At 36.0% G+C, this 16,397-nt stretch overlaps 1 protein-coding gene across 3 annotated transcripts in view; it reads left to right on the top strand.

Annotated features, from left to right (window-relative positions):
• The window catches only part of ANKRD10 (ankyrin repeat domain 10), a 34,402-nt gene extending 20,541 nt beyond the window's left edge, over window positions 1–13,861 (top strand). For 2 of the 3 annotated variants that reach the window (XM_010728588.3, XM_085215527.1), the window contains exons 4-6: window positions 5,433–5,668; window positions 9,265–9,360; window positions 12,184–13,861. In XM_010728588.3, the coding sequence (XP_010726890.2) occupies window positions 5,433–5,668; window positions 9,265–9,360; window positions 12,184–12,668 (817 nt within the window). In that variant the 3' untranslated portion in view covers window positions 12,669–13,861. The remainder of the gene's footprint in view (window positions 1–5,432; window positions 5,669–9,264; window positions 9,361–12,183) is intronic. The other variant, XM_010728589.3, reaches the window with a different exon arrangement.
• Window positions 13,862–16,397: the final 2,536 nt, after the last annotated feature.

Here is a 16,397-nt window from a genome sequence, read left to right as displayed (position 1 = left end):
GATTTGAAAAGGTCTAAAATGATTTCAGCTGCCACATTTTGTTGTGAAATAAAAACTTGGCACCAACTTGTGCTTTTGTAGACGCCCAAGATGTAATTCTAGCATGGATTTTTAGAATTCTTATAGCTGTCCCCAGCAATGGCACACATCTGTTTGGTTAAGAATATTTTTATCTTGGTATCCGAAAAAAGTTTTAAAACTATTTTGCAACTTTTGTATTTGGACACCAAAGGGTTAAAACAGTTAAAGTTTAGTATTCTAAAATCACTTTGCTGTAGAAATTTTAGACTAGTATGCTGGTGTTTATAGGAAACTTTTTTCTCACTGTGGGCGTTTTCGTGTTCTGATCTTTTTTTTTCTTTCTCCTTTTGTTTTAATCCTTGTATCTGCTAATTTTTATATAGGAATAGTTACTAATTCTTTTGAGATACAGCCTACTAAATTTAAAGTGATTGAAGCCATGGGTTGACTGGTAATTTTAATTTATTCTATATAAATTTCAGTGAAGAACTGGCAAATGGGTTTCAGGATGCAAGTAATAATACTTTAAAGGCATAAAAGGCTTAGTATCTTGTTGTTAAGGTGGTCACATGATAATGGCTTACATAATGAATAATGTGCTACAGCACTTTATGTATGTTAATGTAACTTTTAATCATATTGTTGCCTGCAAATATGTGATCCCTTATGATTATAAGTTTCCTGTTTATGCACCATTGCCCGTTTAAATCAAACAGAAGATTCTGAAACTGTGAAAACTACACATGTCAATGTTTTACAGCTACGTAATTCGAATTGACTTGATTTTTTCAAGTAATCCTAGAAAGGGGGAGCATTCCATATAGAAACTGCTGAAACTGCCACAGGTGCTTCTCCGAAAACCTTACAGTTGTGGCATTGAATGTTCAGTATCGCTTCCTTTCTGCACACAAGGCATACTGTTGAGGTATTTGTTGCGGTGATTGGTTTTAATGCTAATCTAGGAATTCAGATATAGAATCTATAGATTTGCATGCTTTGCTTACCCTAATTTACGATTATCTACTTTATTTGTAAACTAACAATAGATAATTGAGATCAGTATTTTTAACAGATATTACATTGATATACAAAAACTGTGGTTTATTTCTTAGATTGTCGCATGGCATTAACAAAAACACAAGTAAGCTGGAGGTGATGTGATCACTATTTAAAAATTATACATTTAGCTTCTTCTACATTTATGAATGCTTTTCCAAAGAGATTTAATGTTGACTTTTATAGCAAAAATTTGTTTTGTTTTTCAAGGTATGTGACATTATAAGTGGAAGAGGGTGTATTTCAAGTAGTAAATATCAAAAATGCATAAAAATGTACTTGCTTTTTTCCTTCAATAAGCTTAACATGTTTATATAGAACAACTTAGAATCAAGTTCTTTTTATGTAACTTCAGTATGATTTATAATTCAGTTCAGCAAGAACAACAGGTCTTCATCTTTTCATTCTACAGATTCTTCTAAAAGCAAGTTTTTTTTTTTTAATTATCTTGAAGTAAATCTTTCTTACAAAAAGGTACACTTCAGCAATTCCAAGTTATTTTTTCTGTTTTTTCTGTAGCTCATGATGATGGAATTATTTTCCATATTTTCTGCTAGCTTGCCTCAGATTTTTCTCCTTCCTCTAGTGAGCTTCTCAAAACAACAACTGCATTTAAATTGTTAGTAAAAAATCTTCCTAAACTAAAGCTGAATTGAAAGTTAACTTTACATTTCTATATACCAGTCCTGTTTGGCCAGGATAGTTGTTCCCTTGCTTTTGAAGAATGAATTAGGCACGTGGTCAGCCTTTTTCTAAAAGCATTTCAGTTTCAATAGCATCTTCTTTATAGTTGGTTTGATATTGATTGTGATGTCAACTGGAGGGAGAAAAGCAGATTAAAATGAGAGTCCCCTTCATGCCAAAATTAGTCAGTTTTGAAGACTGCCTTGAGGACATCAATTGATGGATGACGAAGAATTGGTTTGTAAGAGTGTTTTCTTTTTTTAAGCACTGTGTAAGGTATGTGAACGAACGTATATACAAAAGTCAGAGCTTTAACTCTTAATTAATAGTGCATATTTTCAGCTCATTTATGAAACGCTTGTCACTACAGAGTAATTCAGTTGTTAAATTTAATCTGTCAAGGAACCTCAAGATCCCCTACTTCCCTGTATCCAGATTTCTTTCAACTTTTCTTGTGAATTTTTTCTATTTGTAATAACTTTATAGTATGAAAAACTATCTTTCCAATTGTATTTTCCTTACTTTGCTTTGGAGTTAGCATCTCATTCTGTGCTTTGAGGTAAATATTATGTCCTTATCATTTCCAGCGCCTGGCTTTCAGCCCATAAAGAAGGTTGAGGGTAAATAACACCATACTTCTAATTTATCTGCAGGAATATGAGTACGTAGATATAGTGAATGAACTGCAAAGCGAAATGAAATACTTCTAAGTAATCTTAACAGGATAACAGGACTCATTTGTTTATTCAAATTCATGAATTTCTTTGGAAATGGTAACATGCATGTACCTTCCAAGTGTACAATGCATCAACTGTGTAACAACCTACCAAAAACTGTATTTGATCCTCAGTAAGGTAAAGTCGTTTTTTTTCTCATGTTTGTCAGCGCTGCAACGGAATTGTGTCGGACACAGTTCTGTGTGGAGTAAGTGCCAATAAGTGGAATTATGTTTTCAGGACTGTAGTTTTCATTGTTACTTTTTTGGAACATATCTGTTTTGATAGAAATTCGACCAACCTTTAGAAAATACAGTACCAAGTCAGTGAATGCTATTTACTAGATGACTAATTGTGAAATGCACATAATGTGCACAAGGCTTAGCTTGATTTTCTTTTCTTTAATATTACTTCTTCCATCCTTTCATACTTTCATTGCTGGCAGCTGTTTTGTAAAATAGTTTTGAAAAATACCAATCTACCTAGCTAGTTATTTCCTTGATCTTATTTTAGCTAGGTAGCCTAGTTTAAAGAGACCTGAAACAAAACTGTCCTCAGGTGTCCTCAGGTGCAGTATCTTCTTTTTCTTCTTCAAAAAAAAGCCTTGCTAGGTTTTAAATTATGAGTAATAGTGAAATAGAGCTGTCACATTTGCAGCGTGATTAGAAGAAACAAAGGGATATCTTGCCTGAAGATTGAATATCAGATAGTATATTTTGAGTTTCTTTGAGCTTCAACCATTTCAAGATTAGGGATAGTCAGCTCAAAGCTAGAACTGAAGGGATTTTTAACTTATAAAAAATGGAGGATAGGTGGAAAAAAAGGTTTTTCAAGAAATAAAAAATTTTGAGGTATTCCATTTGTGCTGTCCAAAGCTGTTTTTTACTGCTTTTCTTTCACAGCCCATCTTCACTTTACTTTAATACTTTTTATGTATTCAAATTCTTTCCAGAAGCAGCTATGAGAAATGAAATATTTCTTTAGAGACCTTCTAATAACTGAGGTAGTTGAAAACTTACTCCAGTATGGTAATTACCTCTCTGAATATCCTTCTGATATTTTGACAGTGCAGTCCACATCACATACAGTATTCTTAATATCAAAGTTAATCTTTGATTACTTTGATTTCCTTCTAATAATTTACATTATTAGAGTTTATAATCAAGGACTGGTATAGAGATGGATTGCATATAAGAAATGGAGCTCCTTATTGTGTCTTGTGTAGTCAGTGCAGTGAACAATTTCTATTCTCGTTTCTATAATGAATTTTTTTTATAGTAAGAAACTGTTTCCTCTTACGTAGCAGTTGGCCAGCAAGTTTCTAGTCATCTAGATCCAGTAATATCTTTTTATTTGATTTGTTTGTATTTTTTTTTCAATCACTTTCCTGATTTCCTGACAAAGGAAGTTCTTTTGAAAATTATAGGTTAAATTCAGATTTTTAAGAGAAAAAGTTATAAGTTGTCAGAATCAAGAATGTTGCATCCAGTGTGCTTCAGCCCATTGTAAAGTATTCCAGTTTTTCTTTACCTATTAGGGACAAACTTTTTAGGATATGGGAAGGGGAGAGATCTGAAAAAAATCTTAGTAGGTTCATTACATTATAAAATAGGTGAAACTTCAGATCACATTTCCATTTCTTCTTTTTTTTTTTTTTTTTTCTGGGAAACAAACCTTTCTCAAAATTTGGTATATGCAGCCTTGCACACTTGCTCTTGTCTAAATTTATTTCAGTGCCTTACAGGGGCCAGCAAATATAAGGTGGATTAGAAATAACTGAGCTATTGTTTTTGTTCAGAATGGTTATTTTTCAAGTTTATGTTCCTGAAGTTTTTGTTGCATTGTGTTATGTTTGCTTGCAACATTTTAGGAAGAAAAGCTAAGCTTTGTTCTTTGTGCTCTTCACATGAGCTGGAATAAGTTGATTTCTGTTTCATATGAGTTTCAACAGGGGAATTAGGTCTTATCAGTCTCTCAATTCTTATTCTGTGGCTAGTCTGTTTCTGAATTTTCAAGTAATGAACTTGTCTGAACTACTGAAGCCCAGATACAAATCCAATTTTCTGATATATTGGAAAGGAGGAAGAAAAATTAGGAAAGACGTATTGGCATCTTTTGTCATTTTTAGCCCTCTTGTCACCACTTATTCACATTTCCTTATTACTCTGTATTCTGTGCACAGACATGTATGTTTGTTTAAATACGTGTGATAACTGCACTCTTTTTCAAATTAAACCTTCATAAGTCTGTGTATCTTACCTGTTCTCATTTATAATATTCTTGGTGCTCTAGAGTATTCAAATTCCAGTGTCATTTCTCTTGTACATGGAGAACAGTCTTGATACAAATAAGAAAGCAAGTCCCAACACTTATGATGTCACACACTTTGAAATAAGAAACAAACCAGAAAAAAAAAAAATCCTATAAGCAAAGCATAACTAAGTATAGCATCTTTGTCTTTTTTTTCTTTATGTGTGTATATTTTATTGTTACCTTAGAAACCAGAATGCCATGGACAATTGCCAAGTCATGTTAAGTTTGTTTCAAGTATTTGATCTTTTACTCAAGATATAGATTACAAAATAAACTGCAGAAGATCATAGATGGTTAATTTCAAGGCTTTAATTAGTCTGAAGTTTACATAAAGGCCAGGTACTTCAGACTATTTTAGATTAAAGCATTCTGAGAAGTTTAAATAGGAAGATGCTTTTTTTTTAAAGCACATAGTATATTGATTTTATTTTAAAGTGTATTGTCTCCCAAATTTTGCTTAGAAGACAGATGTATGTGAGAAAAGTTAAGTTAGTTATAAAACTATGATTGATAACTAATTTCTTAATGGAAATTTACTAAGTGTATGTTTTCTCTCATCGCCAGCAGATAGATAGTAAGGGCAGCAGCAGCAACGAGCTAGATTGATGAATGAGTGTAATTCAGTTTCTTTGTATTGTACAGCTTGAGAAATGCCAGTGGCCTGACAGCAGCAGACCTTGCACATACCCAGGGCTTCCAAGAATGTGCCCAGTTTCTCTTGAACCTCCAGAACTGTCATCTGAATTGTTACTATAGCAATGGCACCTTAAATGGGGGTCATCAGAATGCAGGTCCCAATCCATTCAGTGGTGGGACAAGTCGAAAGAGATCCTTTGAAGATGTGGAGTCTGCTGGAGTAAAGAAAGCTAGAACGGAAGGTGAGATCCTAGAGGTAAAAGGGATGGGGTGATACTGTTGCTGAGAGAGGAAAATAAACGTTTTAAAGCCTTTCAGAGTGGATGTCGAGTGTTATTCACGAACTCACCATCATATCTAAATTAAGTATTGATACAAGAAGCAGGTAAATACAGTTGTTCCATCCTTTGAAGAGTGTACACATGTCATATGATCTCAGTTCTCCCTGTCATCATCTTGACGTCTTCAGAAATTTCTATTCCCAGAGAGTACTGTAGTTACACAACACCAAGAATAACATATAGAAGAGCAGAAGCTGAAATTAGCTTCTGCTTTCCTCGCTTTCTTCTCATTTAGGAGAGCCACATAATTCACAAAGAAGCCCAGATGTTCCGATGGTAATTTTCCATTTTGGGATTCATTCTTCAGAAATGGTTTACTAAGCAAGATGGGTGAAATAAATTTGATGCAGAAAGGTTTCTGAATTGGTATGGATTGTGTCTGTAACATGAAGTGAGCATACACTAAATATCCAGGATCGTTTTCTAAGGGGAACTGTTAGATTATACAAGAATATCAGATGGGAATGAATCTGAGGGATTCATATTCAGCCCAGTGCGATGAAGATGCTGCTTCTTTCTCTGCCAGCAATGATAGGATAATACCTTGAAGATATTTTTGGTGGCTATATGAAGAAATCTTTTTCAAATCTTAAATACTGCATGAATAACGCGAGAGAATATCCTGTTGCCTTGTTGTGGACATCCTGTTAAACTCATACTGAAGACAAATTGAGCATTCTGTACTCAAACCTCCTTTGTTCCTGTACCAGCAATGGAATAGGGACTCTATAGACCATCACTGAAGACATCTTCATGAAACTGTGTTTTGTTCTAGTAAGTGTGGTTTACAGTGAGCCAAAAAAAGCTGGGCTTAACTGGTGCTTAACTGCAGGTAGTGAGAGTGGAAATGGACCAACATTTTAAAATCTGATATGAATAAAATAAATCACAACAACGTTGTCACTCTGTAGCATTTGCTTTAGTACTTACTATCCAGCCACCATTTCAGCTGTCCTGGGATTGGAGGATTGGATGTGTTTACTCTGAAGCTAAACATATCTAAGATATACCACTTTATCTAGTTGTTCCAAACTAAATAAATTCCTGATGGAGAAGAGCGTGTATTCAATTAAATGGAAGGTTATGTTTCAAGGAATAAAGTCTTTAAGTAGTTTCTTGGATTGAGAAAGTACAGTACACAGATGGACGTAACAACTGAGGAATGATGTTTTCAGTGCATTCATGTTCTGGTATGAGAAGACGTTGCTTGAAGTCAGAGATACACACCTTTAGTTTTGAAGAGTTATTCCTTCTGGATATTCATAACCAGCAAGCTCTTTGGTTTCAGAAAATTGTTCTAATGTAGTCAGTAGGTAGCATTCCCCCAGAATCTGCAGGAGTGGCACTGGGCCATCTGTGATATGTTGCCATGAAATAGCAATATCTGCGTTATCTTTCTACATAAGGAGTTGGAGTAATGGGTAAGTGAGATGAAGCAAACAAGTACAATATGTTCCAATGAACGAGGTCTCCTAGCCAATTACCAAGATAGTAGGGAAGCAATCAGAATAGATTTTTTTTTTTTGAGTTTTTTTTTTTTTTTTTTACCAGTATGACTTTTAACACCTTTGCAAACAAGGTAGAAACTCTGCTGCCTTTGCTTGAAGATTTTTAGAGTAATTAAGAGATGCACCCAAACTTGGAGTTTCTGATGCAGTGTCTGCCTTCAAAGACATCAACATCAGTAATATCATAGTAATGTAAAAAGCCTGTTGGGAATGAGAATGAGTCACCTTTCTTGAGGCACCTTGTAAACAACAAAGGTGAGTAATGAGGAGTCATCAGTACATCTTTGGGCTTAGCTAGCCTTTTTTAAAAAAATGAGCAAATTCAGGCAGATTTGCCTTTAGCATTGCCATTTATTTGCACATGGGAGTCAAGATATCCAGAGAGTGCAGGCAGTTATGACCAGATTACAGCAATTTAGAAAAGCCTACACAGTGCCTTGGCACGGTATACACAATTTACAATGAGATTGTAAGCAGTGGAGTAGGGAAAAAAAATACTGAAACAGGCTTCATCCTTTGATCTGGAATAGCTAAACTGGAGAGGAGATGAACTTTATGTACACGATTTTGTTTTTTTTGCACACAAGTCTGCTATTGGGCACATAGTATTAAAAAAGCCTTCAGCCTCAAGCTTCTGCAGTGCTGACACAAGATGCTCTGTGACTGATGGAAGCAAATGCAATACAAGAACAAGCTCCAGAAGCTAAACAAATGTACATTGATAGCTTCTGTTGCAACTCTGCATTCAGAATGCACACTGAATCATTTCCACTTTTAACTTAGAAACGTCAGCTGAATTTTATGTCAGTTCTTCAGAAGTAAGTTCCAGAAATCTCTCTTTGATTCCTGAGGCGGTTGGGTCACACAGTCAAGTGCAAAGATGATGTGTGCCAGGCCAGTTGATCATTTGTGTGTTTGTTGCACTCCTCCTCATCCATCTAGCCCACGGCCTTTGGCAAACTGGCTTTTGCACTGTGCTGTACAAGCTCAACACACTTAGTTTGCTGTGTGCAGGAGGTGACCTGCATGCATGTCATGGCATTCGACATAGCTGCTGTTGGGTTATGTTTGTGGGATGAAGATGGGGAGGATTGCTGAGTGGCTGTACCCTTGCATATGCCAGCATGAAACTGCACACCATATTCCTCTAGGTATCCAGAGAAAATGTCTCTTCCTGGTCTAGGGTGATATGAATCTCACTTCTCTAAGAACTCTGGTCTCCTTTAAGACCTATGTTAACTCTGGAGCCCTGAAGCCCTGGCAACTGCTTAAGGTTCATTAAAAGCAAGTAGTTTACTAAGATTTCCCATGTGCCAAAGGTAATGCAAAAGACTTGCAGCCTACTGAAGTAGCCCTCTATATTGTGGTGTGTGTGCAGAGTATAGAAAAGTGTGTCAGCAAAAAAAAAAAAACAAAACAGTGCAGGGTCCGTTGGGCTAATACTGAAGGGGTGCATTGGAGGGTGCTGATAAGAGAGAGTGCAGTCACACCCTTTTCACTTATTAAAGCATTTCCCATATCTCGACGCTTCTTGGCTCTTACCAGGAGAGATCTATGTTCAGTTCTTGGATGGTCCCTGGAACATCTCATGAGTAGGACATGAGTTAATAGGAGCTGGAACTTGGGAGCAAAGGGGGAAAATTCCTAACTGACACTGAATGCTCTCTGGGATGGAGTCTGCTTATATCCACAGGGCGTGCTACCTGGGCAACCTAAATTACTCTCTAGTCAACTTACACCTAGTGATACATAGGTGCAGTCTGATAAGTACGGTGGTAATTATGCATTTTTTAGAATAGTAATGAAGGTGCAGCTACTCACCTTTTGTTATTTCACACTTGTTATCCCAAAGGTCAGAAGCTTTCACACATGAACAATTTAGATTTGTATGTAAAAAGCTTTTGTTTTAATAGTGAAAGTACTCATCTGTTTGTTGGCTGAGTTTTCAAGTGTGCACCAGTGACTAAGCAAACCTCTTTTTTTAATCAGCTTACAGCTTTGATGGCTTAATACCAATGATGAATGGAGGAGTTGAGGACGATGCTGACAATATGCACGTTGACAGAGAGTTTGCTGTTGTATCAGGTGGGAGTGGACAGTTTCCTGTTAACTACAACAACATTCAAATGGTCGAAGACACCAAACAACAGGAGAGTAGTTCTGTTGGACCAAAAGAAATTGAAATATACACTGTTTCTGCAATGCAAACGCCTTGTCATTGCAAGAACCAATACGCATTTTATTTTTAAGACTTAATTCTTTACTTTTGCACATGATTGACTAGAGTCTTGAAAACTATTGTATTGTAACACCCAACATCATGGGGTTTTAGTAGGTGTCTAAAATTAGCTGTTTCATGCAATATATTGTAATGGTGAAAGAGAAGGTTTAATAGCAGTTCTCAGATGAACAGAAATCCACAGTGGCTGTTTCACTTCTAACCTGAGGCTTGTATTACGTTGTGCCTTGCTTTTAGTTGCTATGATTTCAGGTTAACGGAAACTCAGAAGTAATGTAAATGATTCACTTTGTTTCCATTAAATAGTTTTACTTGCTGATAAGACTTGATAGGGAAACATATCATAGTGCTTATATAGCTTTGAAAATAATATATGTTACAACTAAACTGTACGCAGCATAGTTTAACAAATGCTATAAAGAATAGTCTAGACTACATAATGTGTTCAAAATTTGTTCAGACAATATAAGCACAGGATCTTGCTATGAACAAATTTGTGAGTTTCAGTGGGGAAAAAAAAAAAAAAAAAAGACTGGATACTGATGTTCTTAAACTAATTTGGAACTAAATTTGGAACTGCCGTATCGGAAAGCTGTTTGGACTTTGTACATTGATTCTTCCTCACGGAACAGTCATAATATTAGAGGTATTAGTGGATATTAACGGTGTTTTTTTTCAGGGCTGCTCAATCCGATGCTTTTTGATAACCCCAGGGTGTGCATAGAGCTTTGATAAAACCTGTTTGGGGTCAGCTTTTCCATGCACTTTGTAGGTAAAGCATGGAGTTACTATGATAGTGCATTATTATAATGAGAAATGAATATCTTACCTTAATTTGTTCTGTGATTAAAATGTTTATGCTTTGTACCACAAATCAGATTTGCCAAAGGGAATGATAATGGACAGATATTTTAATATATTAGAAATAAATATATATACATATATATGCAGTCAGTTCTTAAAAAGTAGATTATGATATTTTCCAGTGATAATTACTAAGTGTTCTTATTTATGGAAAAATGATTGTCATTCATAAATATTCTCTATTACTATAGGTGCTAATTTTTAATGCGTAGTAACGTTCTATAATTATCACTAGAATTATTCATTACCTACTTTTGCATATTAACTATGGGTAGCGCCACTTCTATTAAATTTGACTTGGCAAAGCCAGCCTATAAGGATTTATTTTTAAGCAGTTAAAATTTCGCACTTTTCAGTTAATAAACACTATCTGAAATTCTTTCTGTGCGTTTTCATCACTGAAATATTAGCTTTGGTGTCTCGATGGGTTTGGGTGGGGTTTTTTTTTTCATTTTCAATCAGAATTTGTTGTTAGTGAGTTCTGTTGACGTCATGAAGGGATGAAACAGGAAACTCCGGTTAGTATACACAGTGAGGTACAAAATTAACACATTTCTTGGCTTTGTGTATTGGTGTATCCATATTTCAAAACATATCCATGCAATGGACTAATAACCAAAGCTTCTGATTCTTCCTTGTCAAACAGTGGTACTCGTGTCACTTAAACAGGAATCCAGTTGTTTTTAAATGTGGAAAATTACCAGCAGGCAGACGAACTTACTGGCTCGATTTGGAAATGCAACTTAAAAGCAGTCCTGTTTTGCACGTAGGTTTATGCATTTATGTATTCACAAACATACGTGCAGATATCCAAGAACAACAACGGGACATAAAATCTTTAAATGTAGCTGTGTAGACCTGTAGGTTTCTACATTGCCTCGCTATTCTTTACTAATACAGATATAAATTTTAGATGTCCTTTACCTGTGGGCATTTTAAGGCAGAGTGTATTCTGCTAGTTGTTGAGCTAGTACTTTTGAGTACCACTGCAAAAAAAAAAAAAAAATTGCATTTCAGACATGCTGATGAAATTCTGTTGATGGAAATAATAATGATTGTACTAACTACTAAATCCAACAGAAATTGCTTTAAAACAGTTGTCTGTTTTTTTGCATGCACATTTTTAGAATTTTGTTCCCTACTACTAATCCTTTTTTTAGTTTTCTGTGCACTCTGCTGTTGCTATTGTATGGCCTTTTGCATGTGGATTGTACAGATGTTATTATAAACTCATTAATATAAACCTCACTATCTCATCTAGCAAGCTGCTAGATGAGTTGAAGAACTTTCTAAATAAAAGAACATTGACACATTTTATATTAGCATCCCAGCATAACATTTCTTTATTCAACCTACTTCAGTGTATTCTGTGCTGTAAGAATGACCACTGAAAAGAAAGAAATGAGTCACAGACTAATTACTACAGAAAATAATATTTTAAAAAAGGCAACTCTTCACCCTGTCACAGATACTCTATTATTGTGTATTTACAACCTTAGAACCCAAGAGGGCATTACAGTTAAGAATGCAGTCTGCTACACTTATAGGAAATAATTTCTGAAAAACTCACGATGTCTTTGAAAGATTAATAGAAATATAATTGAATGTAGATAAGATAGTTGCATTTTTGACATTAAAATCCATGCCTCAATCCAGCTCCTACGAACATGAACTGCGTATATTGTTACTGATAAAGAAAGGGTAGGCTTATTTGCAAAGTTGTGTATGGAAACATTTTAAAAATCAGTGGAGTATAGTGGAGACGTTTTGTTGTATTTCGATTTATTCTTAATTTTTGGTGACAGGTGTATTTCTTAATGCAGATATGAATAGCAGTAGCTCCATATTGAATGCACTGACAAATGGATGTGCCATCAATGGACATTTGGATTTCACCGCCGCACAACAGCTCAGTGGGATGGATACCAGGCAAGAAGAATGTTTAACATTAACACCTACTGGAATAATTCCTGGAGTAACTTCTCCCGGTAGGCATCGAATTCATACCAGTAATGGCACCGAGGAGCCAGAAAAGGCCATGAATAATCCCACTGATATGTGTGGATCTCTCCATCTGAATGGAAGCCCAAGTAGCTGCGTTTCTAACCGCCCCTCGTGGGTGGAAGACCCCGGAGATACTTTGCACTATGGACACTACCACGGTTTTGGGGATACTGCTGAAAGCATCCCTGAACTTAGTAGTGTCGTTGAGCATTCCAATTCTGTTAAAGTTGAACAGAGGTATGACAATACTGTCTTAGGCACAATGTATTTGTACCATGGCTCCTAGGTCAACGACCTTTATATCACACGCATATTGAAATTGCTACCAAATGAATCTGGGGGCACAAAATCTTCACATAGCATTACATTTGAAAATTGCAACTTACTGCTATTTTTACACTTTGTTTATATAAAAAGTAAACCTTTCATTTGACAGCCTTATACAATAGTTTTAGTTTGTTGCATGTATGGGGCTTGTTTAGTGATAAAGTAGGTGCTGTTATGATGGAATGGTTATTTTCATTTTTTATGGAATGTTCCGGTTTTGTATTTTTTTATTTCTAAGCTTGTGAACACTATCTTTCTCTTTTTCTCTTTTTAGAGCTGTTTTCCCTTTTATTAAAACTATGTTTAAATGAATTTTGTGAAGAAAATGTTACATATGTGCATCACTTAGAAGTAAAGATTTTCCTTTTCCATATCTTCTGCCGAAGCTATGGTAGTAATATCAATGCCAACTATCACTATGCAAGGTTGAAAAGTGGCAATCTTATGGAGCTTCTCTGACTTTATAGTTTGTACATTTGTTCAGTATAATTAGATGTTCATCTTCACATTTTTGAGCAAGTTGTTTAAAAATGCAGAGGCAAAATTTGGAAAAGTTAATGTTTCACTTTACTATAGCATAGAAGTTGCTTTCTGTTGTTGGGCTCTTTGCATTATAGAGTGGGAAGGTGGGTTGCCTTTGTGCAGTCGCAGTCAGGTGTGCCTCAGGTTAGTTCTGAATTTGTGGCATTTTCCTTTTGCTTCTCTTCTTTATATGTATGCTTGATATTTTACCATAGCTCACAGACCGGAGGCATGTTGGCACTGTTCTGCTTTGTATGCAGTTTAAAATTACTGTTACTTGTTATAGAGTTTGGCAAGTCAGAATATTTGAGTTTGACCGTCTCGGATATACATTTATTGTCCTTTTTTTAACATATGCTTTGAAAATGTAATGTTGTGTATTCTGGGCTATGCTCATAGATATACGTTGTATTTAAAGCTTAATACATAAATCAAAACTCATATAAGTGCACTATATAAGCACTAATAATATAAGTTGCTGCTTTGTGATATGATAAATGAAGAGTGGGAAGAATATGGTAAATGAGATAAGCCCTCTGAATTGTGTTGATTATTTTTTCTGTTGTTTTGTTTAAAAAGGGACCTTTACCATTTGGATTCAAAAAATAAACATATTACATTGTATCTGAATGTTTTGTTTAGACATGATATTTTTACTGGATATTTGAACATGTCCTTAATAGCTTTTAAAACACATTTCTCCATAATCTTTCTCAGAGCGACTGTAGAACTTCATAATTTTGTCAGTATGTGGAAGCAGATGGGGCCAGCTGAGTCAGTTGTCCTTGACTGAATCAGAAAATCACATACTAGATATCCTGGGTTTAAAGTTTCTGTCAGCCCTGAACTCCAAAAACTGGTTGAAAATACTGTCTGATCATGCAAATTGTGCTCACCTTTGTGCTTAAAATGATACAGACTGCAAAGAAATCAGTATTTTAAATACGCCGTAAATGGTTTACTATCTACATATAAGATACCTGCAGTGTATTCAGATGGAGAGCTGCATTCTCACTGAGCTGCACTGGCAGCTGCACAGTCATTCTGCAAGTTGTTGGCCAACCCAGTGAAACTCCTCAGTGCCTTCTGGGGACAAACAAGACAATTAAGGATAGGTGACTCTCACCTGAGGCACTCTTTCTGGCATGCACATAACTTGCACGTGCTTGAATAACTGCATCCAGGCTCTGTTCTTACACAATTTGATTTGTTTATGTGGTGTCCAGAGGCACGTGCCATTACCATCATACTAACACAACAACAGTATTATTTTTTTGTATTTGCAGAGCTTGCCGCATGCATGTGCTTTCTTACGCTTTTCAAATAAATCAAAGCATCACTAAGTTACAATAAATATGTCATCAGAAGTACTTGGCTATAACTTGATCCCTAAAGGATTTTTTCTTTGGGTGTCAACAAAATTTGCATGTGTCCATTTACATTAAAATTTTAGGTACAGAATTCTAACATAGCAAGATTTATAGTCTGTAAAGGAAGATCTTAAAAAATGTATACACTCTGGTTTTATTCAATTGCTTTTCACGTCTCTTATCTAAGAATGCTTCAGAAGACACTGTATTTCAAATTCAAAGAGAAGTCTTAACATTTTATTTTAAAAAGCACTTCTTGTGATTTCATCTGAGTGTTCAGCCACACACTAGTAGAGATATCAAGGTGTTTATCTCTTATCAGGCACAATGGAAACAAAGTACTAAATTCTAATTCAGTGTAGAAGATCAGTGAAGGCATGACTTAGACATACTGTGTGAGTTTGCTAGGTACCTTCCATTATTGGTAACATGTCAAAGGGCAGAAGTCTGTGGTAGAAAATGTCTCAGACAAAAGCTGAGATGTGTAATCACAGAATCATAAAATGGCTTGAATTGGAAGGGAACTCAAAGCCCACCCAGCCCCAACCCCACCACCAGCTCAGGCTGCCCAGGGCCCCATCCAATCTGGCCTTGAGCACCTGAAGGGACAGTGCAACCTGCTTAGTGCCTCACCACCTTCCAAGTAAATAATTTCCTCCTAATATCTAACCTAAATCTCACCTCTTTTGATCTAAAACCACTCCGCCTTGTCCTATCACTATCACACAACGGCAATTCTTTATACATAAAAAATTACAAGAATTCTCAGACTGCCCTTATAGGTACTTTTGGAAACAACAGCAGAGGCCACCTAAAATCTTGTTTTTAAATTTTCACATAAATTTTCAGTAGAACTTGAGACACGGAGTTCTCAAATCACAACATGATTGAGACTGGCAGATACAATCCTTAAGCATAGGCCACTGTTAGGACCCATACCAGTGGCATGGGAGAAAAAGGTTTTCTTGCATTTAATTAGAATTTAACCTTTTTCAGTTTGTCCTGTAATTTCAGCTATGTACAAACAATGCAACTGCAAGAGTAATGAAGCTAACAGATCCAATTGCACCACTGATGGATTGACTTAAGGTGTTGACTTAACTACATTAAGAATTTATACTGTTCAACGTGGACCAAGTTCTACCAGGCATAGTCATGTCTCTCCATACATAACCACCAGTGACGGGAGGCATTTTTTTTTTTTTAAATATCTTGCTATTTGCGTCATTAGACTTGCTGAAAAGTTTTAAAAGCCCCACAAGCCCTCTTCAGACCTACAGAATAACATTTCGGACACTACAGAATCGCAGAATCACCGAGGTTGGAAAAGACCTTCAAGATCATCCAGTCCAACCATCCACCTACACCAGTAGTACTCACTAAACCAGGTCCCTCAACACAAAATCTAAACGTTCCTTGAACACCTCCAGGGTCGATGACTCCACCACCTCCCTGGGCAGCCCATTCCAGTGCCTGACCACTCTTTCAGAGAAATAGTATTTCCTAACATCCAGCCTAAATCTTCCCTGGCACTGCTTGAAGCCATTCCCTCTGGTTCTGTCACTAGTTACATGAGAGAAGAGGCCAACCCCCATAGCTCACTACAACCTCCCTTCAGGTAGCTATAGAGAGCAATAAGGTCTCCCCTGAGCCTCCTCTTCTCCAGAAGAGGAGACTAATTCTAACAGAATCTTAAAATCACTACTAACAGAATCTTAAAATCATGAAAGATCCTGAGTTGAAAGGGCCACAAGGACCACTGAGCACAACTCCTGGCCCCACACAGCACCACCCGG

The sequence above is a fragment of the Meleagris gallopavo genome, chromosome 1 (assembly GCF_905368555.1).
Source record: "Meleagris gallopavo chromosome 1, MGAL_WU_HG_1.1, whole genome shotgun sequence".
Lineage (NCBI taxonomy): Eukaryota > Metazoa > Chordata > Aves > Galliformes > Phasianidae > Meleagris > Meleagris gallopavo.
This window is presented reverse-complemented; position numbering and strand designations above follow the sequence as displayed.